At 43.8% G+C, this 27,203-nt stretch overlaps 1 protein-coding gene across 12 annotated transcripts in view; it reads right to left on the bottom strand.

Moving 5' to 3' along the window:
• mcf2l2 (MCF.2 cell line derived transforming sequence-like 2) overlaps positions 1–27,203 on the bottom strand; it is a 136,271-nt gene that overhangs the window by 11,924 nt on the left and 97,144 nt on the right. For 7 of the 12 annotated variants that reach the window (XM_071345519.1, XM_071345518.1, XM_071345522.1 and 4 more), the window contains 12 exons: positions 26,714–26,780; positions 26,239–26,354; positions 13,548–13,617; positions 13,356–13,448; positions 13,068–13,160; positions 12,514–12,639; positions 12,069–12,287; positions 11,135–11,227; positions 9,894–9,972; positions 8,233–8,287; positions 7,990–8,087; positions 5,587–5,685 (listed from right to left, as the gene is read on the bottom strand). In XM_071345519.1, coding sequence (XP_071201620.1) covers positions 5,587–5,685; positions 7,990–8,087; positions 8,233–8,287; positions 9,894–9,972; positions 11,135–11,227; positions 12,069–12,287; positions 12,514–12,639; positions 13,068–13,160; positions 13,356–13,448; positions 13,548–13,617; positions 26,239–26,354; positions 26,714–26,780 — 1,208 coding nt within the window. The remainder of the gene's footprint in view (positions 1–5,586; positions 5,686–7,989; positions 8,088–8,232; positions 8,288–9,893; positions 9,973–11,134; positions 11,228–12,068; positions 12,288–12,513; positions 12,640–13,067; positions 13,161–13,355; positions 13,449–13,547; positions 13,618–26,238; positions 26,355–26,713; positions 26,781–27,203) is intronic. The other 5 variants (XM_071345523.1, XM_071345525.1, XM_071345526.1 and 2 more) reach the window with 1 other exon arrangement.

The following is a 27,203-nucleotide window of genomic DNA, read 5'->3' as shown; positions in this document are numbered from 1 at the left end:
GCGGGCGGGTGGTTGCATCCTCACAGGCGCATATTAGAAACCAATTTATTATTATTTTAATTTTTTTCACCTTTATTTAACCAGGTAGAACAGTTGAGAACAAGTTCTCATTTACAATTGAGACCTGGCCAAGATAAAGCAAAGCAGTGCTACAAAAGCAACAACACAGAGTTACACATTGGATAAACAAACGTACAGTCAATAACACAATAGAAAAATCTGTATAAAGTGTGAGCAGATGAAGTAAGGAGGTAAGGCAATAAATAGGCCAATAGTGTCGAAGTAATTACAATTTAGCAATTTACACTAGAGTGATATATGTGCAGATGAGGATGTGCAAGTAGAAATACTGGTGTGCAAAAGAGCACAAAAACAATAACAAATATGGGGATGAACTAGGTAGTTGGTTGGATGGATGGGCTATTTACAGATGGGCTGTGTAGACCTGCAGCGATCGGTAAGCTGCTCTGACAGCTGACGCTTAAAGTTAGTGAGGGAAATATAAGTCTCCAACTTCAGTGATTTTTGCAATTCGTTCCAGTCATTGGCAGCAGAGAACTGGAAGGAAAGGCGGCCAAAGGACGAATTGGCTTTGGGGATGACCAGTGAAATATACCTGCTGAAGCGCAAGCTACGGGTGGGTGTTGCTATGGTGACCAGTGAGCTGAGATAAGGCGGAGCTTTACCTAGCAAAGACTTATAGATGACCTGGAGCCAGTGGGTTTGGCGACGAATATGTAGCGAGGACCAGCCAACGAGAGCATACAGGTCGCAGTGGTGGGTGGTATATGGGGCTTTGGTGACAAAACGGATGGCACTGTGATAGACTGCATCCAATTTGCTGAGTAGAGTGTTGGAAGCTATTTTGTAAATGACATCGCCAAAGTCAAGGATCGGTAGGATAGTCAGTTTTACAAGGGTATGTTTGGCAGCATGAGTGAAGGAGGCTTTGTTGCGGAATAGGAAGCCAATTCTAGATTTAACTTTGGATTGGAGATGCTTACTGTGAGTCTGGAAGGAGAGTTTACAGTCTAGCCAGACACCTAGGTATTTATAGTTGTCAACATATTCTAAGTCGGAACCGTCCAGAGTAGTGATGCTAGTCGGGTGGGCGGGTAGCGATCGGTTCAAGAGCATGCATTTCGTTTTACTTGTATCTAAGAGCAATTGGAGGCCACGGAAGGAGTGTTGTATGGCGTTGAAGCTCGTTTGGAGGTTTGTTAACACAGTGTCCAAAGAAGGGCCAGAAGTATACAGAATGGTGTCGTCTACGTAGAGGTGGATCAAAGAATCACTAGCAGCAAGAGCGACATCATTGATATATACAGAGAAAAGAGTTGGCCCGAAAATGTAATCCTGTGGCACCCCCATAGAGACTGCCAGAGGTCTGGACAACAGTTCCTCCGATTTGACACACTGAACTCTATCTGAGAAGTAGTTAGTGAACCAGGCGAGGCAGTCATTAGAGAAACCAAGGCTGTTGAGTCTACCAATAAGAATGCGGTGATTGACAAAAGCCTTGGCGAGGTTGATGAAGATGGCTGCTAGTTCTGTCTTTTATCGATGGCGGTCATGATATCTTTTAGCATGGGTGGGGTATGGTTGGGGTGGGGTATGCTAACAAGATGAAATCTATCGACAACTCAAGTTCACAGCGAGGCATTACCTCGGCGGGCCAATAAGTACAAAAACATCACCCCCTCAGTGTCCATTTCTCTTCAGCTAGCCTGCTCTGCATCATGAATGGAGCCAACAACACAGTATTAGATTATCACCATACAAATGATGACATATTATGTACAGTAATGTTATTGCCCACTTACAAACCACAAGACCCCAGTAATAGCACCAAAGTGGTAAGAAAATAATAATAAAATACACCTATCTCCCTGTTCAATTGGTTTGTTTAACTAAAATAAATCAAATGTTTGTTGTAAAATATAATCAGATGTAGCTAATCAGGCTATCAGTATTGTTATTAAGGATGTATTCTGTGGAGAAGAACCTTGAATCAAACCATCCTCTTAAAAAAATGTTAATACACTTTTGAATGTCAAAAGCATTACAGGCTGACATTTACTAAGGCTACCTGTCTGCGAATTTAGCCTTCATGCGTTTTCATTGCCTGGATGCCAAGGTTGTTCTCTAGTCTTGAAAATGTGAAATCCCTTTGTTCTCTAGACATTATTATTTGGAAAATTCTAATCAAATCAAATGTTATCTGTCACATGCTTCGTAAACTACAGGTGTAGACTAAGGGTGAAATGCTTACTGACGGGTTCAACAATTTCCAACAATGCAGAGTTAAAAGATACAAAATAAAAATAGTGACAAGAAATACATACACAGTGAATAACAATAACAAGAAAAATAATTATATAACTAATAACTACAGTGGGGAGAACAAGTATTTGATACACTGCCGATTTTGCAGGTTTTCCTACTTACAAAGCATGTAGAGGTCTGTAATTTTTATCATAGGTACACTTCAACTGTGAGAGACGTAATCTAAAACAAAAATCCAGAAAATCACATTGTATGATTTTTAAGTAATTAATTAGCATTTTATTGCATGACATAAGTATTTGATCACTTACCAACCAGTAAGAATTCCGGCTCTCACAGACCTGTTCGTTTTTCTTTAAGAAGCCCTCCTGTTCTCCACTCATTACCTGTATTAACTGCACCTGTTTGAACTCGTTACCTGTATAAAAGACACCTGTCCACACACTCAAGCAAACAGACTCCAACCTCTCCACAATGGCCAAGACCAGAGAGCTGTGTAGGGACATCAAGGATAAAATTGTAGACCTGCACAAGGCTGGGATGGGCTACAGGACAATAGGGAAGCAGCTTGGTGAGAAGGCAACAACTGTTGGCGCAATTATTAGAAAATGGAAGAAGTTCAAGATGATGGTCAATCACCCTCGGTCTGGTGCTCCATGCAAGATCTCACCTCGTGGGGCATCAATGATCATGAGGGAGGTGAGGGATCAGCCCAGAACTACACGGCAGGACCTGGTCAATGACCTGAAGAGAGCTGGGACCACAGTCTCAAAGAAAACCATTAGTAACACACTACGCCGTCATGGATTAAAATCCTGCAGCGCACGCAAGGTCCCCCTGCTCAAGCCAGCGCATGTCCAGGCCCGTCTGAAGTTTGCCAATGACCATCTGGATGATCCAGAGGAGGAATGGGAGAAGGTCATGTGGTCTGATGAGACAAAAATAGAGCTTTTTGGTCTAAACTCCACTCGCAGTGTTTGGAGGAAGAAGAAGGATGAGTACAACCCCAAGAACACCATCCCAACCGTGAAGCATGGAGGTGGAAACATCATTCTTTGAGGATGCTTTTCTGCAAAGGGGACAGGACGACTACACCGTATTGAGGGGAGGATGGTGGGGCCATGTATCGCAAGATCTTGGCCAACAGCCTCCTTCCCTCAGTAAGAGCATTGAAGATGGGTCGTGGCTGGGTCTTTCAGCATGACAACGACCCAAAACACACAGCCAGGGCAACTAAGGAGTGGCTCCGTAAGAAGCATCTCAAGGTCCTGGAGTGGCCTAGCCAGTCTCCAGACCTGAACCCAATAGAAAATCTTTGGAGGGAGCTGAAAGTCCGTATTGCCCAGCGCCAGCCCCGAAACCTGAAGGATCTGGAGAAGGTCTGTATGGAGGAGTGGGCCAAAATCCCTGCTGCAGTGTGTGCAAACCTGGTCAAGAACTACAGGAAACGTATGATCTCTGTAATTGCAAACAAAGGTTTCTGTACCAAATATTAAGTTCTGCTTTTCTGATGTATCAAATACTTATGTCATGCAATAAAATGCAAATTAATTACTTAAAAATCATACAATGTGATTTTCTGGATTTTTGTTTTAGATGACGTCTCTCACAGTTGAAGTGTACCTATGATAAAAATTACAGACCTCTACATGCTTTGTAAGTAGGACAACCTGAAAAATCGGCAGTGTATCAAATACTTGTTCTCCCCACTGTATATACTATGGCTATATACAGTGAGTACCAGTACTGAATCGATGTGCAAGGGTACGAGGTAATTGAGGTAGCTATGTACATACACTCAGTGAGTGACATGACCGTGGTTCTCTAAAAAGCAGGCAGACATGCATCGAGGCATTCAGTTAGTATTCGATCGAACGTTAGAATGGGAAAAGTTTGCGACCTAAGCAACTTTGAGCGTGGTATGATCGTCAGTGCCAGGCGTGCCGGTTCCAGTATCTCAGATACGGCCGGCCTCCTGGGCTTTTCACACACGACAGTGTCTAGGGTTTACAGAGAAAAACATTAAACATCCAGTGAGCGGAATTCCTGTGGGCGAAAACAGCTCGTTGATGAGAGGTCGAAGGAGAATGGCAAGAATCGTGCAAGCTAACAGGCGGTCCATAAACAAGCAAATAATGGCATATGGTATGCAGAACGGCATTTCAGAACGCACAACTCGTCGGTCCTTGTCACGGATGGGCTATTGCAACAGACGACCACATAGGGTTCCACTCCTATCAGCTAAAAACAAGAAGAAGCAGCTCTAGTGGGCAGGCGATCACCAACACTGGACAATTGAGGAGTGGTCCGACGAATTCCAGATCCTGTTGGGTCATGCTGATTTGATGTAAGCAGCATGAGTCTATGGCCCCATCCTGCTTGGTGTCAACAGTACAGGCTCATGGCGGTGGTGTAATAGTGTGGGGAATGTTTTCCTGGCACACGTTAGGTCCCTTGATACCAATTGAGCAATGTTTCCATTCCCCAAAGAATTCAGTATGTTCTGGAGGCAAAGGAGGGTCCGAACCAGTACTAGATGGGTGTACCTAATAAACTGGCCACTGAGTATATATATAGGGGTAAAGTGACTAGGCAACAGGATAGATAATAGATTGATCTGTAGCAGCAGCGTATGTGGAGCAGGAGCAGCAGCATACGTGGTGAGTGTGAAAGTGTGTGTGTGTGTGTGTGTGTGTGTGTGTGTGTGTGTGTGTGTGTGTGTGTGTGTGTGTGGTATCAGTATGCATGTGTGTGCATATGTAATGTGTGTGTGTTGGGTTGTCGGTGTAAGTATGTGTGAGTGTGTGGGTAGAGTCTAGTGTGTGTGCATAGTCAGTGCAAAAAAAGGGTAAATGCAGGTAGTCTGGGTAGCCATTTGATTAGCTATTTATCAATCTTGTTGAGCAGTCTCATGGCTTGGGAAGCTGTTTAAGGTCCTGTTGGTTCCAGACTTGGTGCACTGGTACCACTTGCCGTGCGGTAGCAGAGAGGACAGTCTATGGCTTGGGTGGCTGGAGTCTTTGACAATTTTTTGTGCCTTCCTCTGACTCCGCCTGACATACTTTACATACACTAGTTCTCTGCTCTGAGTGAAAGCACCAGTGTGTATTAGCAGCACTGCCTGCGGCACGAGGACATACAGAGTAGCAGGCTAAGGATAATGACTAACAATGAGAATGAAGGAGAATAGGTGAAGTTGTATACAACACAATGAGTGGGACCACTTCAAAGAGGGGATGAGGACAGGGTGGTGATAAAGACAGGGTGAGCAGGTCAGTGGAGATGTCATGGCTTCTTTACCTGAGGGAAGAGACCTTCTATTGGAGAGGCCCTGCAAGGTGAAGCGCTTTCTAGCAAGAGCAGCATTGTGGTCAGGGTTATTAGTTGCAGAAGCCTCAGCTAGGGAGGGAAAGGGAGAGGAAAACGGTAAAGGAGAAAGCAGAAGCAGAGGGTAGAAAGAAAGCCTGAGGGACGACTTTGTAAGAGTAATGGATACCATGACAATCCTGGACATTATGGAGACCCCTATTCAACCACCCACACTTGAGTCCGCATGAAAACTGATTCAAAGATCAGGGGTAGACCAACCTAAACCTATTTCTGAAAATATATTCAAATTGTCACAAGTTTGAAGAGTGCTGACAAGGTTGTAAAAAATTATGTTTGTAAGATTATGCTGGAGACAGATGGTCCTTAATGATGGCTTTTATCTAGATCTTTCTCATCTCCACTAAACGGGTCTCTCTCTGGTCTAATCACAACGCTGACAGAGCTCTGAGATGCATAATAAGTTTGCCATGGAATTTCCTGGAGACTTTCACCATATGGACAAACCTGATCCATGATTTACCCCTCTATGTTCCATTAACACAACCTGCATTAGGAAGAGAAGAGTCCTCCACAATCATGCTGGAACTGCATGGGTATAAGGATTTAGACACCTGCCAATGCCAAAACTAGAAGACAGTTTTACACTTTTTCAAAATGGACAGCTTGTCTTGGAGAGTGTGTGATTTCAAGGACACTTGAACTACCTGCCCTGGAGGACCGCTCAAAATGTCCATATTATCATGTACATAATTATCACCTTCTGATTGTGAGAACACAGAATAATCACAACTTCCAGGTTCATCTCTTCTCACACCTCTGTCAAAGCTGCCAAACAGAGAGATGTCAACGCAGCTGCTGCTTCTGTCCTCTGAGGTTACTCTGGCCTTCTGGAGATCTTGAGATTAGAAAATAAATCAGAGCTTTTGGACAACTATGAGAGAGAATACAGTAGACTGACTAAGAATGGGAAAGCAGGGCCTCACGAGTGGCGCTGTGGTCTAAGGCACTGCATAGCAGTGCTAGCTGTGGCACTAGAGATTCTGGGTTCGAGTCCAGGCTCTGTCGCAGCCGGCCGCAACCGGGAAACCCATGGGGTGGGGCACAGTGTCGTCCGGGTTAGGGGAGAGTTTGGCCAGCAGGGATGTCCTTGTCCCATCGCGCACTAGCGACTCCTGTGGCGGGCCAGGCGCAGTGCACACTGACGCGGTCGCCAGGTGTACGGTGTTTCCTCCGACACATTGGTGCGGCTGGCTTCCAGGTTAAGCGGGCGTTGTGTCAAGAAGCAGTGCAGCTTGGCTGGGTTGTGTTTCGGAGGACGCACGGCTCTCGACCTTCTCCTCTTCCGAGTCCGTACGGGAGTTGCAGTGATGAGACAATTGGATACCACGAAATTGGGGAGAAAAGCAGGGTGAAAAAAATGTATAATAATAAAGAATGGGAAAGCCTTTCATCAGACTATCTGAGCGTGGTATATACCGTACCATTGGCAGAATCTAACAGCTAGTCAGACTAACCCCAGAATACTTTGGAGGTGTACTAGTGGGACTACAGTATTTGGGGTCATGACCTCTGGAGTGGGTCCTTCTGACCCAAAAGGAAACAGTCCCAATCAGGGAAATGGTTGGCATCAGTTACATATGGGTCAAAACTAAAAAGTCCCACCAGACCACAGTTCAAAACTCATTGTAGTCAAAACCGTACTGTACTGCGGTTGTGTAACTGCATGAATAATGTAGACATTGTAGTGTAAGGTTGGGACTGAAAAACACCATTGCTCAACCAGCTCTGTAATATTCCTTTCCCACAGAGGAGAATGGGAGAGATTTCATAGATTTTCTCTGTGAGTCTGTGGTGGGGGTAATAAAGGCCCTCATGCACCCAGGACTAAGCACCTGTCGGATCCACGTACTCCTAGAGCCAGGGACGTCCAGCCACTGACCACATCCAGAGTCAAAGAGCAACTCTCCTCTTCTAACCACCACCACCCACTCCCTGGAAGACTACCGTTAGCCCAGCTCCCTCGCACTGTGATGCAGCAGCGCTCTGCCGCCGGGCTCTACACAGCGTGAAATCTTACCCATTACCTCATCCGCCAGTATAGTGTATGTACTGAGCGATCAGAGGGAAGTGGTGGTGAGGGGTTGGCTTGGGCTGATGCCGAGACAGAAAGAGTTGGAGCCAGTAATAGTTAGAGCCCAGATAAAACATCCCAGCTAATTGTGCCATCAGTGTGGTGTCTTTCATAATGCCATTATGGGATGATTTGTACATGGAAGTTGCTGCCTTTTGTTTCCAGTCAGCGGAGCTGAGTGGATGCTGGTTTGGCAGGGCCGGGAGCCTGGCGGGGCTGGCTGCGGCTGTGTGACATCTCACCTCGTTTCTGTCTCATGTTGGGGCTGGGGTTGCTCCTCCTGAAGCCTGTCTCCGGGCTAGACGAGTCCGACTGCCTCAGGGCCATTTTGCGCATGTTTCTGAGTGGAGGAGAGGAGAGATATAGGACAGTCAATCACACAGCCACTGTAGAAGCGTTACATTCACTATCCTTGAGAGCATCTGTGCGGTGCCGCCATTCAATCACACGACATGATGAAACCGTTGAGAGACGGAGTACTCTACCTCATGGGAGCATGATACACATTCTCAGTGATCTTCTGATGGAGTTGACTAGCCTCTGTGAATGGAGAAAAGAAAATGGCATTGGAATAGAACGTAGATTTATTTTCAACGGAATGACCGGGATATTAGTTTAGGTTAAATTGACATAAAAAGGTCAGTGAGGTGAATTTGTTGGGTGAGATATTTGGTATGCAAGTGTGTATGTTTGTTATTTGGTGTTTGCATGCTTGTGCATGTCACACTGTGTGTAGGACTGTGTGAGAAACCTGCAGTCAAAAGCAGGCTGATAAACCTATGTGTTTCAATGCCAGGCGATAAAACAGGAGAAATCCCAAGAGTCACATAAGCCACAGGAGAGTCCGTGGACCAAAACAGTGCAGTCAGACCTGAAGCCATAGACCAAAACAGTGGTGCAGACAGAATGGAAGCCACTAATCCGTGTCTTTAAAGGCCCAGTGCAGTCAAAAATTTGATTATCCTGTGTTTTATATACATTTCCACACTATGAGGTTGGAAAAATGCTGTGAAATTGTGAAAATTATGATAATGCCCTTTTAGTGTAAGAGCTGTTTGAAAAGACCCCCTGGAATTTCAGCCTCTTCTGGTGGGTTGAAGTTTTGGCCTGCCTGGTGACATCACCAAGGCAGGCAGTACATTATTTAATAGACCAATAAGAAAGATAGTTCCAAAACTCTCTGCCAATAATAGCTCATTTTCAGTATTCCCCTCCCCACTCAGACCACTCACAGACAGTCCTATCAAAATTCTTGCTTGAGAAATTGTTCTTTGCTAAGAAGCTATTTTTGTTTCTTTTTGACAAGTTTCATTGGGAGAAAAAAAAATCACAGTAAGGTACTTAATTGTTACCCAGAAATGATTTGATATTGAAAGAAAAATGGCTGCATTGGACCTTTAACGGGAGGACAGGACAGTTAACTGCCAAGGCCCAGGGGAGTCATCAAATCAAACAGCTGCAGCCGGTATCCTCAGTACAAGCCACTGCTGGAGCTGGAAGGTCTGTATACTGGCCTTGTACTGCTATTACACAAACCCCACATCGCCGGGCTTTTTAATACCGCACACAGTGGCTTATCTTGTGTGCCGCTCTTTTCTGCTACGTGCTGCCCTCCCCTTCCCCCCGCTCGCCAGCCGAGACAGGCGTAAATCACCTCCAACCCTCCAGCAGGCCAGAGCATCTTTCTCTCACTCTGCTTCATATGAGGGCTGCTATGTCATTACTCAGTCCCCTCACACACACACATCCTCTCTCTCTCATACACACAGCTTGTCAGTCCAGCCGAGTGTAGACAGAGCAGAGGGTCGTTTTCCTGACTGTCAGGAGCTTCAGAGCGGAACAGTCGGCGATTGATGCATACTGCTAGAGGGTGGTGGAGGGAGAGGAGTGTGTGTGTGTGTGTGTGTCTGTGTGAGTGAGTGGACTGTACCGTCAGGGTCAGGTATGTGTTCACAAACAGTTGTCCACCTTCCTCCCCTACCTCTAAATCAGCTCTCCTCCAACACTGGATAACCCCCCCCCTCCCACTGCTTAACATTCACATCAGCATTCTGAGAGGGTTCAGGGCTGTGTTCAGATGTCTAGTGCTGTATGAGAGAGAGGGTGGTTTGAATATGCCTAGAGAGAACCCCCACACACTGTATACCTCTGCAAGCTTCGAGCTGGCCCGTCAGAACTTTTCGGATCTCTGACACCCACATGTTCTTCACATCCATGGAGGGAGCCTGTGGAGACACACAATATATATATATAAACACCCTGAGGTTTCACTCTACAGCTTGTCTCACACCAGACAATGGATGTTTCTGTGAGAATGATGTCTGTGGGTGGCTACTCTTCATAGGACAACACTGCCACCCAATGGTCAAAGGGTTTGGTTTCATCAGACCAAAGAATCTTGTTTCTCATGGTCTGAGTCATTTAGGTGCCTTTTGGCAAACTCCAAGTGGTCTGTCATGTGCCTTTTACTGAGGAGTGGCATCCATCTGGCCAATCTACCATAAAGGCCTGATTGGTGGAGTGCTGCAGAGATGTGTGTCCTTCTGGAAGGTTCTCATCTCCACCGATTAACTCTGGAGCTCTGTCAGAGTGACCATTGGGTCACTCTGACACTCTGACAGGTCACTCATTGGTCACCTCCCTGACCATGGCCCTTCTCCCCCAACTGCTCAGTTTGGCCGGGCGGCCAGCTCTAGGAAGAGTCTTGATGGTTCTAAACTTTTTCCATTTAAGAATGATGGAGGCCACTGTGTTCTTGGGGACCTTCAATGCTGCAGACATTTTTTGGTACCCTTACCAAGATCTGTGACTTGACACAATCCTGTCTCGGAGTTCCATGGACAATTCCTTCAACCTCATGGCATGGTTTTTTCTCTGACTGTGGGATCTTATATAGACAGGTGTGTGCCTTTCCAAATCATGTCCAATCAATTGAATTTACCACAATTGGACTCCAATTAAGTTGTAGAAACATCTCAAGGATAATCAACGGAAACAGGATGCACCTGAGCTCAATTTCGAGTCTAATAGCAAAGGGTCTGAATACTTATGTAAATAAGTTATGTTTTTTATTTTATAATGCATTTGCAAAAATCTGTTTTCGCTTTGTCATTAGGGGGTATTGTGTGTACATCGATGACGATTTTTAAAATGTAATCCATTTTAGAATAAGGCTGTAACGTAACAAAATGTGGAAAAAAGGGAAGGGGTCTGAATACTTTCCGATTGCACTGTATGCTACTTAGTAAAGGATGTTGCTAAATCACAGTTTTATCAAGTTTATCTAGTATGAATTTAGAATTCTTTAGACTATAACTGGTAATATCAAATGAGAACAATGGTGTTTTGGAAGTTGTTTTTTTACACAGAAACTATATGGACATGTACCTGAATGATATAGACTTCCTCTCTGCCATTATACCAGACCTCGAACTTCTTAATGTCTCCTTTGACATTTTCTGTGATTCCCACGGCACTCATCTGAAACAAAGGCAAGGCTGTGGTTAAAAACAGTGACGGCTTTATATTTTAGATTAACACCGCTGATTCACACTATGATGCCCTTGTATTCTTCCAATGTGAACTGCTACAGCTTTTTTTTTACAAGCTGAAACGTGTCTTTTCACTTCTATTGAGCGATGAGTAGCACTATTCATTGAGTTGGTTACATGCACACTAGCCAGCGAGTGGGAGCAGAAAACAAGTTCAAAGGTTTCCTCAAGAAAACAAATGGTTGTTCAAGGATCCCAGTGATGAAAGGTTCCTGTCATCGTAGGGCCCTGTTTACTGCCTTGATTTTTCATGTCTAGATAAGCTTGAATTGAAATATGGGGAGTGACAGTGAATACCAAGGTTCTCAGGGGTCTCAGAGAGCCACTGTGAAGTTTCCATTTGAGGCGGGGGAACTTAGTGTAGGATAATGGGCAGTATGGCCCTACAGTCAAGCAAATGGACTTAGCACATGCTTTCTTGTTTCAATTTCAGGTCAGAAATAGTTATCTTACACAAAAGGTGATGTTTGTATATACATGTAACAGTATAGCTTTAGTCCGTCCCCTCGCCCCGACCCGGGCGCGAACCAGGGACCCTCTGCACACATCAACAACAGTCACCCACGAAGCATCGTTACCCATCACTCCACAAAAGTCGCGGCGCTTGCAGAGCAAGGGGAACCACTACTTCAAGGTCTCAAAGCGAGTGACGTCACTGATTGAAACGCTATTAGCGCGCACCACCGCTAACTAGATAGCCATTTCACATCAGTTACATACACACAGGTTATGTTTGTCCAACAAGAACTGACCCCACCAACCGACCTCACCTTTAGTGAGTGCTTGAAGCTATAGGAGGGGGATGGCTTCTCGTCCGTGGTCTCCTCCCGCTTCTTACAGAAGAGCAGCATCTTGTTGTAGAGGAACAGGTGCCTCTGCATGGGCTTGAAGCGGGCCAGGTCCTTCACCTTGCTGTGGCCCTTCTTGTGGTCCGTCCACACGTTGAACGAGCCCTGCATCAGAAGCTTCCCCAGCTCACTAAGGTTTCCCTGGGGGTGAGAGAGACACAGAGGCCATCAGTCCCACACCCACGTACATACAGTACACCCTCTACACATCTATACAGCCTAGCCATGACAGTCCCTCTTCGCCCGATTAGTCAAAGTCATTTACGGCAGGGTTTCCTATAACTTTCCCATAGCCCAGCAGATCCACTCTAAGATAGGTATCAAACTGATTTTTCACACCCTTAAACTCCAGCCCAGTCATACTGACCTCAAATCCTGTTATGGCGATCTGATGCATGGAGTCATTGACAGATTTGATGATGTCCAGCATGGTGGCCAGGGCCTCCTCCAACTCAGCAGTACCCTCCTGATTCTTACTGCATTTCAGCATCTCCTAGAAGGGGAACAGAGCCGGTAGGGACAAAGTGAAGTTGGATAAATAATGTATCTTTCAGTGTTTGGCTTACTCCTACACTAACAACAGACCAAGTCTCAGAATGAAGGCTTTCCAACCACACAGGCTACTGCAAAGAAACCGCTCTAAAACCAACAGCAACTTATACTATTCAATATCCATTCAGCTGTGTCTTTTCAGCAACATGGCTACAGGTACTGACCTGTCTGTGTGGGTGGTTTTACTGCAAGATATCAAGGTGCACTAGGCATAACAAATACATATACTTGAGACTTCCAATCCTATTAGGACAGAATGAAGTGCTCTGCATGTTAGCCCAAGGATCAAGTTTGAGCATAGTATCTGTTATCTGTGTGTTGATGTAGATGGCTTGATTGTATGGTGCTAAGGTGAGAGATTTGACTTGCCTTGAGCATCAGCTGGTACTTGGTGATCCTCTGCACAGGCTTGAGTAAATATGCATCCAGGGAGAGTTTGTGGTCCAGCTTCTTCTGACATTCCTGCAGTAACAAACATCACAGAATGTTTCTAGTTGCAATCATTTGTGTTAAGTCAATGTTATAATTTCAGTCATCCAAACAGAAAATGTAAGTTTGTCCAATGACATGTTGCTTAATGTAAACTGACACCATTATATAGTGGAATACTATATCATAACCATGTTAACACTGAGACACATAGGGAAGGGGAGTCACCTGGAAAAACAGGCTGTCACCACACTGTCTCCACAGGGCCTCTGATCGGGGCTTGTTCTGACAGTATTTCTCATAGATCTGCAGCTCTTCTTTCTGGAGAGAGACACACACAGAGACTTTGAACTGCAACACACTGTAACGACACCGTAACGGGCCTTCAGTTTCCAAATGACATTAACACAAGGAACTCACCCTTTTCAAAAAGCAAGTCCCCACCAACTCTGGCCTCTCCATGCAATTTTCAAGCTCTTTGAAAAAAGTCCTGTGAACAAGAAGGAATAAGTGAACTCAATTACACATTTCCTGTTTGCACTTTACAAGGCACATAAAGTATGACATTGGATTCAATTGCATAGCAACTGCACATTCAGTTACATCAGATTGCCATTTCCTATGCTGGGAAGTAAATCGGAAGTGTAGAGTAAAGATTGGGTTGGAAAATAACAGCTTGTGGGCAATCTGTGCACTTCTGTTTGGAATGTCTGTGATGTTAGGGAAGCCAGAGATGCTGGTCTGCAATTTTTTTTCTCCTGATGGTTAAATGCAGGTAAAACTCCGGAACCTAGTTGTAGCAGGGACCTTAAGGGTTGCCTTATTTCCTGGGGTGAGTGAACTGAGCAGTCGGGCAAGTTTTTTTAAAAACTGAAAACAAAAATGCAAGGAATTCCAGTACGCCAGCCTTAAATGGGACCATGTCTATGTTCCCTCAGCCCCATGTTGCAAACCAGGGGTCAGCAACCCAAATGAGAGGAAGAACATTATTCTCTCAATATCTAGTATTTTTTGGTGGTGCACGGAATGTGATAAGTATATTACATGGGGCGATTCCAAGGTAACAGAATAAGGCTGACTCTCAGATTCTTCAATTTAAAAAGCATGTCAAACAAAATCCAATGATTGTTTAACTTTGCAAACTATACAACTCTATACACAATAACTACTTTTAATTCCAGCAGCCTAACATAGCTACAGGGCCTTCAGAAAGTATTCACACTGCTGGACTTTTTTCACATTTTGTTGGGTTACAGCCTGAATTTAAAATGTATTAAAGTGAGATTGTGTCACTGGCCTACACCCAATACCCCATAATGTCAAAGTGGAATTATGTTTTTAGAATTTTTTACAAATTCATTCAAAATGAAAATCTGAAATGTCTTGAGTCAATAAGTATTCAACCCCTCTGTTGTAGCAAGCCTACATTCTCACCCTGTGTGCAATATTAGTGTTTAACATGATTTTTGAATGACTACCTCATCTCTGTGCCTAACACATACAATTATCTGTAAAGGTCCCTCAATCTAGCAGTGAATTTCAAACACAGATTCAACCACAAAGACCAGGGAGGTTGTCCAATGCCTCACAAAGAATGGCACCTATTGGTAGATGGGTAAAAAAAAGACAACATTGAATATACATTTGAGCATGGTGAAGCTACTAATTACACTTTCGATGGTGTATCAATACACCCAGTCATTACAAAGATACAGGCATCCTTCCTAACTCGGTTGCCGGAGAGGAAGGAAACCACTTAGGGATTTCACCATGAGGGCAATGGTGACTTTAAAACAGTTACAGAGTTGAATGGCTGTGATAGGAGAAGATGGTGCAACATTGTAGTTACTCCACAATACTAACCTAAATGACCGACCGAAAAGAAGGAAGCCTGTACAGAATAAAAAATATATGCATCATGTTCGCAATAAGGCACTAAAGTAAAACTGCTAAAAATGTGGCAAAGAAATTAACTTTATCTCCTGAATACGAAGAGTTATGTATGGAGCTAATCCAACATGTCACGGAGTACCACTCTCCATATTTTCAAGCATAGTGACGTCTGCATCATGTTATGGATATGCTTGTAATCGTTAAAGAATAAAATCCTAGAGGAAAACCTGGTTCAGTCTGCTTTCCACCAGACACTGGGATATGAATTCACCATTCAGCAGGACAATAACCTAAAACACAAGGCCAAATCTACACTGGAGTTGCTTACCAAGACGACAGTGAATGTTCCTGAATGGCCGAGTTACAGTTTTGAATTAAATCTACTTGAAAATCTATGGCAAGACCTGAAAATTATTGTCGAACAATGATCAACAACAAATTTGACAGAGCTTGAAGAATGTTGAAAATAATAATAGGCAAATGTTGCACAATCCAGGTGTGGAAAGCTCTTAGAGACTTACCCAGAAAGACTCACAGCTGTAATTGCTGCCAAAGGTGCTTCTACAAAGTATTGACTCAGTGGTGTGAGATATTTCTGTATTACATTTTCAATACATTTGCAAAAATGTCTAAAAACATATTTTATGTTTTGAATTCAGGCTGTACAACAACAAAATGTGGAATAAGTCAAGGGGTATGAATGCTTTCTGAAGGCACTGTACTGGGGCGTCACAAAAGCAGTATATTTTGTTTACCTGCTTACACTGGAAGCGTAACTTTTGGCCAGGGCAAGCAGAGCGCAAGCCACTTTATCCTATTGCTCTCACCGTACGTATTAACTGAAGATGATGTGGGTGATGACACTACGGAAAGCTATTCATTTTCAATAGAAGAAGTGAAGTGGTCGGTGGGACCATAGGGCGATGCGATCATGGGCAAGGGACATTAACAGAGTGGGTCCAAAATTGGGGAAAGCTGAACTTTATGCAAATACTCTGACATCGCGGCACAACTGACCAGTCTTTGCTCTCTATAGCTTCCAACCCCTACTGGATTGGCTGTTGACACCTAGTGTAACCGATGTGAAATGGCTAGCTAGGTAGCGGTGGTGCGCGCTAGCAGCCTTTCAGTCGGTGACATCACTTGCTCTGAGACTTGAAGTAGTGGTTTCCCTTGCTCTGCAAGGCCTTTGTGGAGCGATGGGTAACGATGCTTCGTGGGTGACTGTTGTTGATGTGTGCAGAGGGTCCCTGGTTCGCGCCCGTGTCGGGCTGTTACATTGATGCTGTTGACCCGGATCACTGGTTGCTGCAGAAAAGGAGGAGGTCGAAAGGGGGATGAATGTAACCGTGAATGTAACCGATGTGAAATGGCTAGCTAGGTAGCGGTGGTGCGCGCTAGAAGCATTTCAGTCGGTGACGTCACTTGCTCTGAGACTTGAAGTAGTGGTTCCCCTTGCTCTGCAAGAGCCGCGGCCATCCTGGATGGCGTGTGTGTGGAGCGTGATGATTTCTTAGTGATGTGGACACCGAGAAACTTGAAGCTCTCGACCTGCTCCACTACAGCCCTGTCGATGTGGATGGGGGCGGGCTCGGCCCTCCATTTCCTGTAGTCCACGATCAGCTCCTTTGTCTTGCTGACGTTGAGGGAGCGGTTATTGAGGTCTCTAACCTACTCCCTGTATGCTGTCGAACATCGTCATTGTCCTCTGTGATCAGGCCTACCACCGCCGTGTCGTCGGGAATTTTAATGATGTTGTTGGAGTCGTGCGCGACCACACCGTCATGGGTGAACAGGGAGTACAGGAGGGGACTAAGCACGCACACATTAGGAGTCCTCATGTTGAGGGTCAGCGTGGCAGATGTGTTGTTGCCTACCCTCTCCACCTGGGGCCGGCCTGTCAGGAAGTCCAGGATACAGTTGCAGAGGGAGATGTTTAATCTCAGGTCCTTAGTGATGAGCTTGGAGGGCACTATGGTGTTGAACACTGAGCTATAGTCAGTCAATGAACAGCATTCTCACATAGGTGTTCCTTTTGTCCAGGTGGGAAAGTGCAGTGTGGAGTGCGATTGAGATTGCGTCATCTGTGGATCTGTTGGTTCGGTATGGGAATTGAATGTATCCAGGGTGTATGAGATGATGGTGTTGTGAGCCATGACCAGCCTTTCAAAGCACTTCATAGCCACAGATGAGTGCTACGGAGCGAGAATAATTTAGCCAGGTTACATTGGTGTTCTTGGGCACAGGGACTATGGTTGTCTGCTTGAAACATGTTGGTATTACAGACTGGGTCAGGGAGAGGTTGAAAATGTCAGTGAAGACACTTGCCAGCTGGTCAGCGCATTCTCTGAGTATGCGTCCTGGTAATCAGTCTGGCACTGCGGCCTTGTGAATGTTAACCTGTTTAAAGGTTCTACTCACATAGGCTACGGAGAGCATGACCACACAGTTGTCCGGAACAGCCGGTGCTCTCATGCATGGTTCAGTTTTGCTAGCCTCGAAGCACATAGACGGTATTTAGCTCATCTGGTAGGCTCGCATAACTGGTCAGTTCGCGGCTGGGTTTCCCTTTGTAATCTGTGATAGTTTGCAAGCCCTGCCACATCCGACAAGTGTCAGTGCCGGTGTAATAGGATTCAATCTTGACGCTTTGCCTGTTTGATGATTCATTGGAGGGTGTAGTGGGATTTCTTACAAGTGTCTGGATTAGTGTCCCACTCTTTGAAAGTGGCAACTTCTTAGCAAAGAGCAATTTCTCAAGCAAGAATTTTGCTAGGACTGCCTTGGAATGGTCAGAGTGGGAAAAAAACAGCTGTTATTTGCAGAGGTTTAGAACCCTCTTCTTATTGGTTTATGAACTAATTTACTGTGTGGTGGTGACACCAAGCAGGCCAAAACTCCATCCCACCAAAACAGGAAGAAATTTCAGTCAGTCTTACACTAAAAGGATATTAACATAATTTTCACAATTGCACAGTATTATGTATTATTCCAACATCATAGTGTGGAAATATATATCTAAACACAGAAAAATCACGTTTTTCACTGCACTGGACCTTTAAAGTCGATCTCTGTGTGTGTTATGACAGTGATTAAGAAGTTGCAGAATGTTTTTGGGGGGGCTACGATGAGAACAAAGTTTTTCTAAATAAATTGGCTTAGGCTATAAATACATAATGTTACCGCTTTGTTTTCCCTGGCCAGATGGGGCAGTTATTTCTTACACTAAATTTCTTGTATTATTCCCTATAGCCAAAAATAACTTTGGGATATTAGATCTCACCAGAAATTCTACTTCCCTGAACTGGACACTTTCTTTGAACATCCCGAGGCAGTTAGCAGCCCCACTCATCCCGGGTTGCAACACAAAAACGTCAACGCCGGAGAAGAATTGGGGTTCTAGTCAGACTCAGGTGAAGAGCAAACCATCCAATGCTTCCGTGTTTATTACAGGCTGACCACAGCGCTCTCGTCGCATGCGCTGCAAAATAAATTTAGAAATCTATGTTATTCAATTATTACCCCCTTACTGCTCTCGCACGCCAACAAGCATCTGCGTTGCCAAGGAATAGAAATCAGTTCCATTTCTGATGCAGATCACGCTGCAAGTCCTGCCTCCCCCATCTCCTCATTGGTTTATAGAAGCAGGTACCCACGTGCCATCTCCTCACTGGTTATACCCACGTGGGTGACTGAAAGACAAATGAGGTCAGTGGCGGTAATGCACCTAATTTGTGAAGGTTGCCAATCACAACATAAAGTCAAGAGAATAAAAAGCCTGGAAGGAAGAGAGATGACTAGAAACGATTCGGTTGACCATTTTATGTGTGGATTAATTGGCGGAGTAGAGGACCTTGTGCATTTCAGGTAAAATAACAACTCAATGTTTTTATCCCAGGACAAATTAGCTAGCAACAGCAAGCTAGCTAAATAGGACAAATTAGCTAGCAAGTGCAAGGTTTAATGCTTTTCGACCTGTCCCCAAATTAATTTAATTGGTTCAGAGTTTGTTTTGATATTTTAACCTGCGTGTCTTGATCACGTTTTGTGTGGGACAAAATAAATGTATGCACGATGGCGCACGCGCGCAGCCGGTTTGGGTTCCGTGTTACTCTCTAAAGTTCAGGAAAATAAAATAGACAAGCTCAGGGTGAGGATCTCCTTCCAAAGAGACATAAAGGGACTGTAACATACTCGGTTTTACAGATTCATGGCTCTCTCCGGATATATTGTCCCCGTCAATACAGCCAGCGGGGTTCTCCTTACATCGTGCGAACAGGAAGCAAGAACTCTCCAGGAAACACAGAGGTTTAGGGGTATGTCTCATGATTAACAACTCATGGTGTGATTGTGGTAACATACAGGAACTCAAGTCCTTTTGTTCTCCCGATCTGGAATACCTTACAATCAAATGCTGACTGCATTACGTCCCAAGATAATTTTCTTTAGTTATTGTCACTGCTGTTTCGATCCCGCGGACTGGGAAATGTTCCGGGTCGCATCAATGAATAGTATTGTAGTATACGCTGACTCAGTGACTGGGTTCATCAGGAAGTGCATGTTGTTCCTACGGTGATGATTAGAACTTACCAAAACCAAAAGCCATGGATAGATGGCAGCATAATGCAATTATATTTTTGTCAAAATGACTAAGACTAGACTAAATCTAAAAAGTGTGCCTAAATGAACAATGCTTCACACCGACAGCGTGGTAAAGAAGGCTCAACAGTGCCTCTTCAACCTCATGAGGCTGAATAAATTTGTCTTTGTCCCCAAGATCTTCACAAACTTCTATAGATGCACCATTAAGAGCGTTCTGTTGGGCTGCATCACCGCCTGGTACGGCAACTGCACTGCCGACAACCGCAGAGCTCTCCAGAGGGTGTTGTGGTCAACGCTTTGCCATTCCTCCAAAATCCCGTTGTTGTCACACCTCCCTAGAGAATTTTGCATCGCAATGGTGGCTCCCATAAAATTACAGAATATTTTCAGTTAAAATAATTACACAAATAAAAGCAACAAAGAACGTAATATTATGAAAGTAAACACACATTTTGTGAGTCTACATTGTCATTGGTTTCAGTACAACGTCTTCTTTCTCTCTTACATTACTTCTTTAACGGTGACATTTAAGATCATTTCCATTCTAGGATCTCAGCACTACAGCTGAAATCAACTGTTTGTGACCTCAGTCTGCATACCAAATGAGCAGACAGTTTGTTCTTCTCACGGTTTAAGTTCAGTTTGTGGTTGCTGATCCACAACAGTAGTTCCTCATAGTCCAATTTTTGCAATAGGCTTATTTGGAAGTTCTGGAACTTGGGTAGAACCTGCTAGTTGTCAAAGCAAACACCTTCTGATCAAGAAGCACACTTGCTAGATGATAGAGTGCTTTCCAGACTCTTGCTTCAGCTCACTGTCTTTAGTAAATCATTGCAAGAGGTGGTCTCAAATGGTCTTGCTGACTTTCTGTGCAATATCAAACTGGACATGTGCCACTTGATATTGGATGAGGTCTTTTGTGAGGCGCACATGGTATTCGCAGTTCTTACATCAAATACTTTGGTATTTCTCTGTGCCGATAACCTTGAAGACATATACCAATTATTTCCAAAGGACACCTACATATCCATGACTTTGTACTAGAATGAGTTGTAACAGTGACATTTAATAAAAGGAAAATAAGGTTTTAACATCTGAGACTGACATGCAATATGCAACACATTTGCAATGATAAACTTTGGTGCCACATAAAATGGGCTTTATCAGTTACTTAATGGTCAAGGAAAAATACAAACAATGTATGAATTATCTAGGTTACAACTGTCACTATGACCAACTGCCTATATTATTCAATGTAGCCTACAAATGTGAGCCTGTAGGACTTGTGCAACACTGTTTTTAACCTATATGATAAGTCTACGAAGAGTGTAATGATTAATACTGGGATAAAAAACAAACAATAGTACACCTGTAGCTGCATGGCCTATTGCATTGACAAAAGTTATCTGTAGATAGCTACTGAATGTTGTTAGAAGGTAGAGCACTTTTAAGTACGCAGTGATCACTTTTGTTCTTGTCAGAGCCGATGATGCACCAAAAACCGGTGCTTGTAGCGGTTGAATTCCCATATCTGGCGGCTGGTCATCTGTCACTGGGGCTTGGTCCCTGAATAAGCCTCGTCTCGCAGCACTCTTCGTATATTTTGGTACTTCTGAGGGTCGAGACAGATCGAAAAGATGTGCTGCGACTAACTATAGAACTTGCTCTTTCCGTCACAAAACAGACCATTCTTTCCACGTCATTGGCACTTCTTCATATGAGTAGAAGATTGCGACAGGAGCCATATAATTTACTGCTTTTGAAAACGCACCACTCAGTGTGACAGGTTGCATTATCTATACTAAAGCCATTGTGTAGTCCGGTCGCAATAAAGACGATTTAACTTACAAAAGGTTATGTTTTTTCCTGTTACAGTCGTACGGTTCACCATAAACACGGCATACATCAACATATTTTGATGGGGTTTAAATCTGCAATTTCATGGACATCCTCACACACTGTTGCACTTACGACACTAATCTAGTGAGCACCTTTGATGCTCCGCCCAAGCAAGGCATTTGATTGGTTTGACATGTTGCGAGGCGTAACTGATTTATACCTGGTTCCCACCCATTTCTAGCTGACTTTGTGCCACAGGCTTCCTGTTTAGGGAAGTCTGGTTCTCAAAAAGGCTACGGGCAGCCCAACACATCAGAGCACAGTGCTTGCCCTCCAGGATATCTACAGCACCCAGTGTCACAGGAAGGCCAAGAAAACCATCAAGGACCTCAGCCACCCAAGTCTTGGCCTGTTCACCCTGCTACCATCAAAATGGCGGAGACTGTACAGGTGCATCAAAGCTGGAACTGAGAGACTGATTTTATTTAACCTTTTTTTAACTAGGCAAGTCAGTTAAGAACAAATTCTTGATAAACTGCTTCTATCTCCAGACCGTCAGACTGTTAAACAGTCATCACTAGCCAGCTACCACCCGGTACTCTATCCTGCACCATAGAGAATGCTGCTCTATGTACATACTGTAGTCATTGAACACTGGTCACTTTAATAATGTTTACATACCGTTTTACCCACTTCATATGTACAGTACCTTCAGAAAGTATGCATACTCCTTGACTTATTACACATTTTATTGTATTAGAGCCTGAATTTTACTAATTTTATTCAACTATTACCATACACCTGCAACAAAGATAGCTCAGATGTGAGTGTCTTTTGAATTTTGAATAGCCTGAATTAAAAAAGTATTGTTCTCACGCATCTACACAATACCCCATTATGACAAAGTGAAAATATTGTTTTTAGAAAGGTTTGCAAATGTATTGAACATGAAATACAGACATATCTAATTTACATAAGTATTTCTTACCCCTGAGTCAATACATGTTAAAATCCCCTTTGACAGCGATTTCAGCTTTGAGTCTTTCTGAGTAAATCTTTGCACACCTGGATTGTACAATATTTGCACATTATTCTTTAACAAATTCTTCAAGCTCTGTCAAGTTGGTTGTTGATCATTGCTAGACAGCCATTTTCAAGTCTTGCCATAGATTTTCAAGCTGATATATGTGTGTATTGTTATTGTATTGCTAGATATTGCTGCATTGTTGGAGCTAGAAACATAAGCATTTCGCTGCACCTGCAATAACAACTGCAAAACTGTCTACATACAATAAACTTTGATATCGCATGCCCACGTGGCGTGGAGCTCTATGGGTCCCTGTGGAACCTTTTGTTTGTCCCTTGGCTCTCGCTGTAATTCAACCCGACCTGAGAGTGAGTGATCACAGGGTATACAGGGCCTTACAGAAAATGGGTGTCAATTACATTAGGCGTCACACGTAAAACACAAAGACACCAAGACAATACAGTGCCCACTGTCAATGGAGCTCTCTCAGCCAATCACAACACAGGGTTTGTTTGTTTATTTCCTACTTCTTGCTCTGGTGATGAGGCATATCATATGGATCCTACATAGTTTAAAAATATATATATTTTTATTGTTATTGAATATCCAAAACATACAATATACTTGCAGTGAAGCCGCTCAACAACTACATCATACCAGTCATCCAACAGACTCCCATTCAGAGCGACACACAGAAGCATCCAGGGTCATTGCCCTGCTCAAGGGCACGTTGACAGATCTCCCACCAGGCCAAAAAACATAAACCCGAACCCTCCAAGTTCCCCCCCCCCCACCGTTCATTCAAACGTACCTTTTATTATGTTATATTTTGACCTCTTTTTTCTTAACTTTTATCTTTGACCATCATTCGATCTCCCACACAGCAACTCCACTCCCACTTGTCTCCAATTCCACATCCCAACCCTCAGCCCATCCCATCGATCTCTGCTGGCCACCCACTACGCAACACGTCTTTCAACTATGCTGTGATGTTTAACGTACAATTTCAATCTATCTAATCAAATAGAATCCACAGATTGCGAGTTCACAATAAATACTTTTACAAAGAGCATTAGTAATTGACTGACCCGGTCTCTCCAGATCTCCGAACAGTACTATTTCTAGGGTCAATTTTAGATCAATGCTATGCATTTTCAGCCATTCCTGAACCTGAGACCAGAAACTGGCTACCTGAGGGCAATACCAAAATAAATGGTCTATTGATTCTGTATCCTCACAACAAAATCTGCAGGGCTTCGATGATTTTATTCCCCAAATATTCAACATTTTGTTGGTGGCAAGAATTCTATATAATAATTTTAGCTGAAAAACACAAAGTCTTGAATGTTGCGTTGTTTTATATATCAACTCATACACCCATACCATGGAATTGGTACATCAAAAATCTCTTCCCAACTATTTGCAATCTGTATAGCACAGTTGACAACATCCTGGTCCTCAAATGAAACTGGTAAACTTTCCTATTTATGCCATCTTTATTCCTCTGACAGTTTTGATCCTTTATATTGGGCAGACAGACCAGTTCCCTACCTCCTCCCGCTGCCACCTGCCTCCTCCATTTTTGCGGTAATGCTGTAATCAATTGGTTGTACTCTTGGATTGAGCAGACCTTCCTGTACAATTCTGATAACTCTATGAAGGACATAACTCTACCATTACAATTTACAATATAATTTAAGAACAAAATACCCTTTTCAAACATCTTTCCCATAAATACAGGTATTTTATCAACCAGCACATTTGAGTTCAGCCATAATATTTGTTCTTCTTTCAGGGGGATGAAATTGAAATTGTAGCCAGCTCTGCAATGCTTGTTTGAAAAAGAGAGATACTTTGAAAAAAGTATAATTTTCAATTAATTGAAAATGAGACATGGCAATCTGCACAAAGGCAAAAAGGCCATGTTTAAACAATGGATGAGCTTTTCTTAGTAATCTACTTGAGAACCATTTAGGGTTCAAGGAAAATTTTGGAATAAGTGAAGCTTTTAGAGAGAAGTTTAGTGCTTTTATATTTAATCATCTCAACCCACCCAATTCATATTCATTATATAAACTCAACAAAAAATATAAACGTCCTCTCACTGTCAACTGCGTTTATTTTCAGCATAACATGTGGAAATATTTGTATGAACATAACAAGATTCAACAACTGAGACATAAACTGAAGTTCCACAGACATGTGGACTAACAGAAATTGAATAATGTGTCCCTGAACAAAGGGGGGTTCAAAATCAAAAGTAACAGTCAGTAACTGGTGTGGCCACCAGCTGCATTAAGTACTGCAGTGCAGTGCAGGGGAATGGCCCTAGCCCTTACCCTCCGATCCAACAGGTCCCAGATGTGCTCAATGGGATTGAGATCCGGGCTCTTCGCTGGCCATGGCAGAACACTGACATTCCTGTCTTGCAGGAAATCACGCACAGAACGAGCAGTATGGCTGGTGGCATTGTCATGCTGGAGGGTCATGTCAGGATGAGCCTGCAGGAAGGGTACGTCATGAGGGAGGAGGATGTCTTCCCTGGAACGCACAGTGTTGAGATTGCCTGCAATGACAACAAGCTCAGTCCGATGATGCTGTGACACACCGCCCCAGACCATGACAGACCCTCCACCTCAAAATCGATCCCGCTCCAGAGTACAGGCCTCAGTGTAACGCTCATTCCTTCAACGATAAACACAAATCTGACCATCACCCCTGGTGAGAGAAAACCGCGACTCGTCAGTGAAGAGCACTTTTTGACAGTCCTGCCTGGTCCAGCGACGGTGGGTTTGTGCCCATAGGCGACATTGTTGCCGGTGATGTCTGGTGAGGACCTGCTTTACAACAGGCCTACAAGCCCTCAGTCCAGCCTCTCTCAGCCTATTGCGGACAGTCTGAGCACTGAGATTGTGCATTCCTAGTGTAACTCGGGCAGTTGTTGTTGCCATCCTGTACCTGTCCCGCAGGTGTGATGTTCGGATATACCGATCCTGTGCAGGTGTTGTTACACGTGGTCTGCCACTGCGAGGACGATCAGCTGTCCATCCGGTCTCCCTGTAGCGCTGTCTTAGGCGTCTCACAGTACGGACATTGCAGAGTCAGTAGAAAGGCCTCTTCAGTGTCCTAAGTTTTCATAACTGTGACCTTAATTGCCTACTGTCTGTAAGCTGTTAGTGTCTAATTGAACATTCCACAGGTGCATGATCATTAATTGTTTATGGTTCATTGAACAAGCATGGGAAACAGTGTTTAAACCCTTTACAATGAAGATCTGTGAAGTTATTTGGATTTTTACAAATTATCTTTGAAAGACAGGATCCTGAAACAGGGACGTTTCTTTTTTTGCTGAGTTTAGATAGGCACGTTTTATTTTGTCTGGTTTAGCGTCACAAAGTAAGCAAAATATATTTTGCTCACATGATTTTAAAAACAAGTCATCAGGAGTAGGATCCTACATAGATAACATACCTGTACAATATGTTCTACTGAGAGCTTCCAGTACAAAAAGGGGGGGGAATAAACTGCCCAAACCACTTGTTCCATGTGAGTGCCTGCAGCCAATGAAAGCATGGCAGTTGTTAGCAATGGGAGACTTGGGATAGGAAGATGGTTCCCTCAGGATTGTTATCATTTTGCAGCAGGGATAGGGACCATGCCAATCCTTTTTCTTTTGATGTCACAGGCACATTTGTCTACTCGCTGGATATGGAAATGCAATTCAGAAAGAGACAGAGGAAATTTGCTTACCTGTTGTGAAATTCATATATTTCTGGGAGATTGCCAAAAAGCACATCTTTCTTGTTCTCCAGTGCTGTAGGGATTAGGGGGGAAAGCTCTGTGTTGTCCAGCTCGGCAGCGTACCCCTGGACAGGAAAATTACATTCAAAGCCAATAAGTAAAACTATGACGCCTCTGTGATAATGTGAACCCAATAAAACCCAGTCTTTCACATGGCTTTACACCTAACATCTGAATGAACATTATATGAACATAAATCAGTGACAGTTTGAGTAGCCTAATGGCTCATCTAAATCGACAAAGCAAGCACATTTTACGTTCAACAAAAGTTCATACAGTATTCTGAAATGGCCAGACCTGATGCAACATTTGCAATGTCAGGTTTTATGTTCCCTAGGTGCAGTTAGCAGAGAAAGGAGAGCCTTCTATACTGTCTCTAACATTATTGCCACTAATTCACAACGTGTCACAGTAACAAACGCACCTCCATGATGCTCTGCAGCTCCTCGACGTACAGCCTCTCAGTTTCAATCAGCTCATTCATGATGTGTCTAGGGAGGAAAAATACAGGATCCGTCAATACACACCAATTACAGAGAAGCCCTTTAGTGGTATTTGTCAGTGCAGATAAATTAATAAAACCCAGAATGGAGACTCCAATTGCCACTCATATCCTAAATGCTTTGTCAAAGTTCTCCAACCAAATAATCATCCTCATCAGGAGGTGGGTGTGCACTCAGTCGAAGGTGGAAAACACGGTCATCAAACAAACCCAAAAGAGGCTCCGCTAGATATAGAAGCACAGCACCCCAGACATGAGGTACATGGGGGGGAAAACAAGGCCTAACAGAGGAGGTTGTTATAAAACCAAGGAGCTTGAGCAAAGCTAACATTTCCAGACTTTAATGGCCCCTTTAATGTGCACATGAGTTCTGAGGTCTTGATTTTTATGTGCCATCACGAGCCCATCGAGA

This window comes from Salvelinus alpinus, chromosome 16 (assembly GCF_045679555.1).
Source record: "Salvelinus alpinus chromosome 16, SLU_Salpinus.1, whole genome shotgun sequence".
Classification (NCBI taxonomy): domain Eukaryota; kingdom Metazoa; phylum Chordata; class Actinopteri; order Salmoniformes; family Salmonidae; genus Salvelinus; species Salvelinus alpinus.
This window is presented reverse-complemented; position numbering and strand designations above follow the sequence as displayed.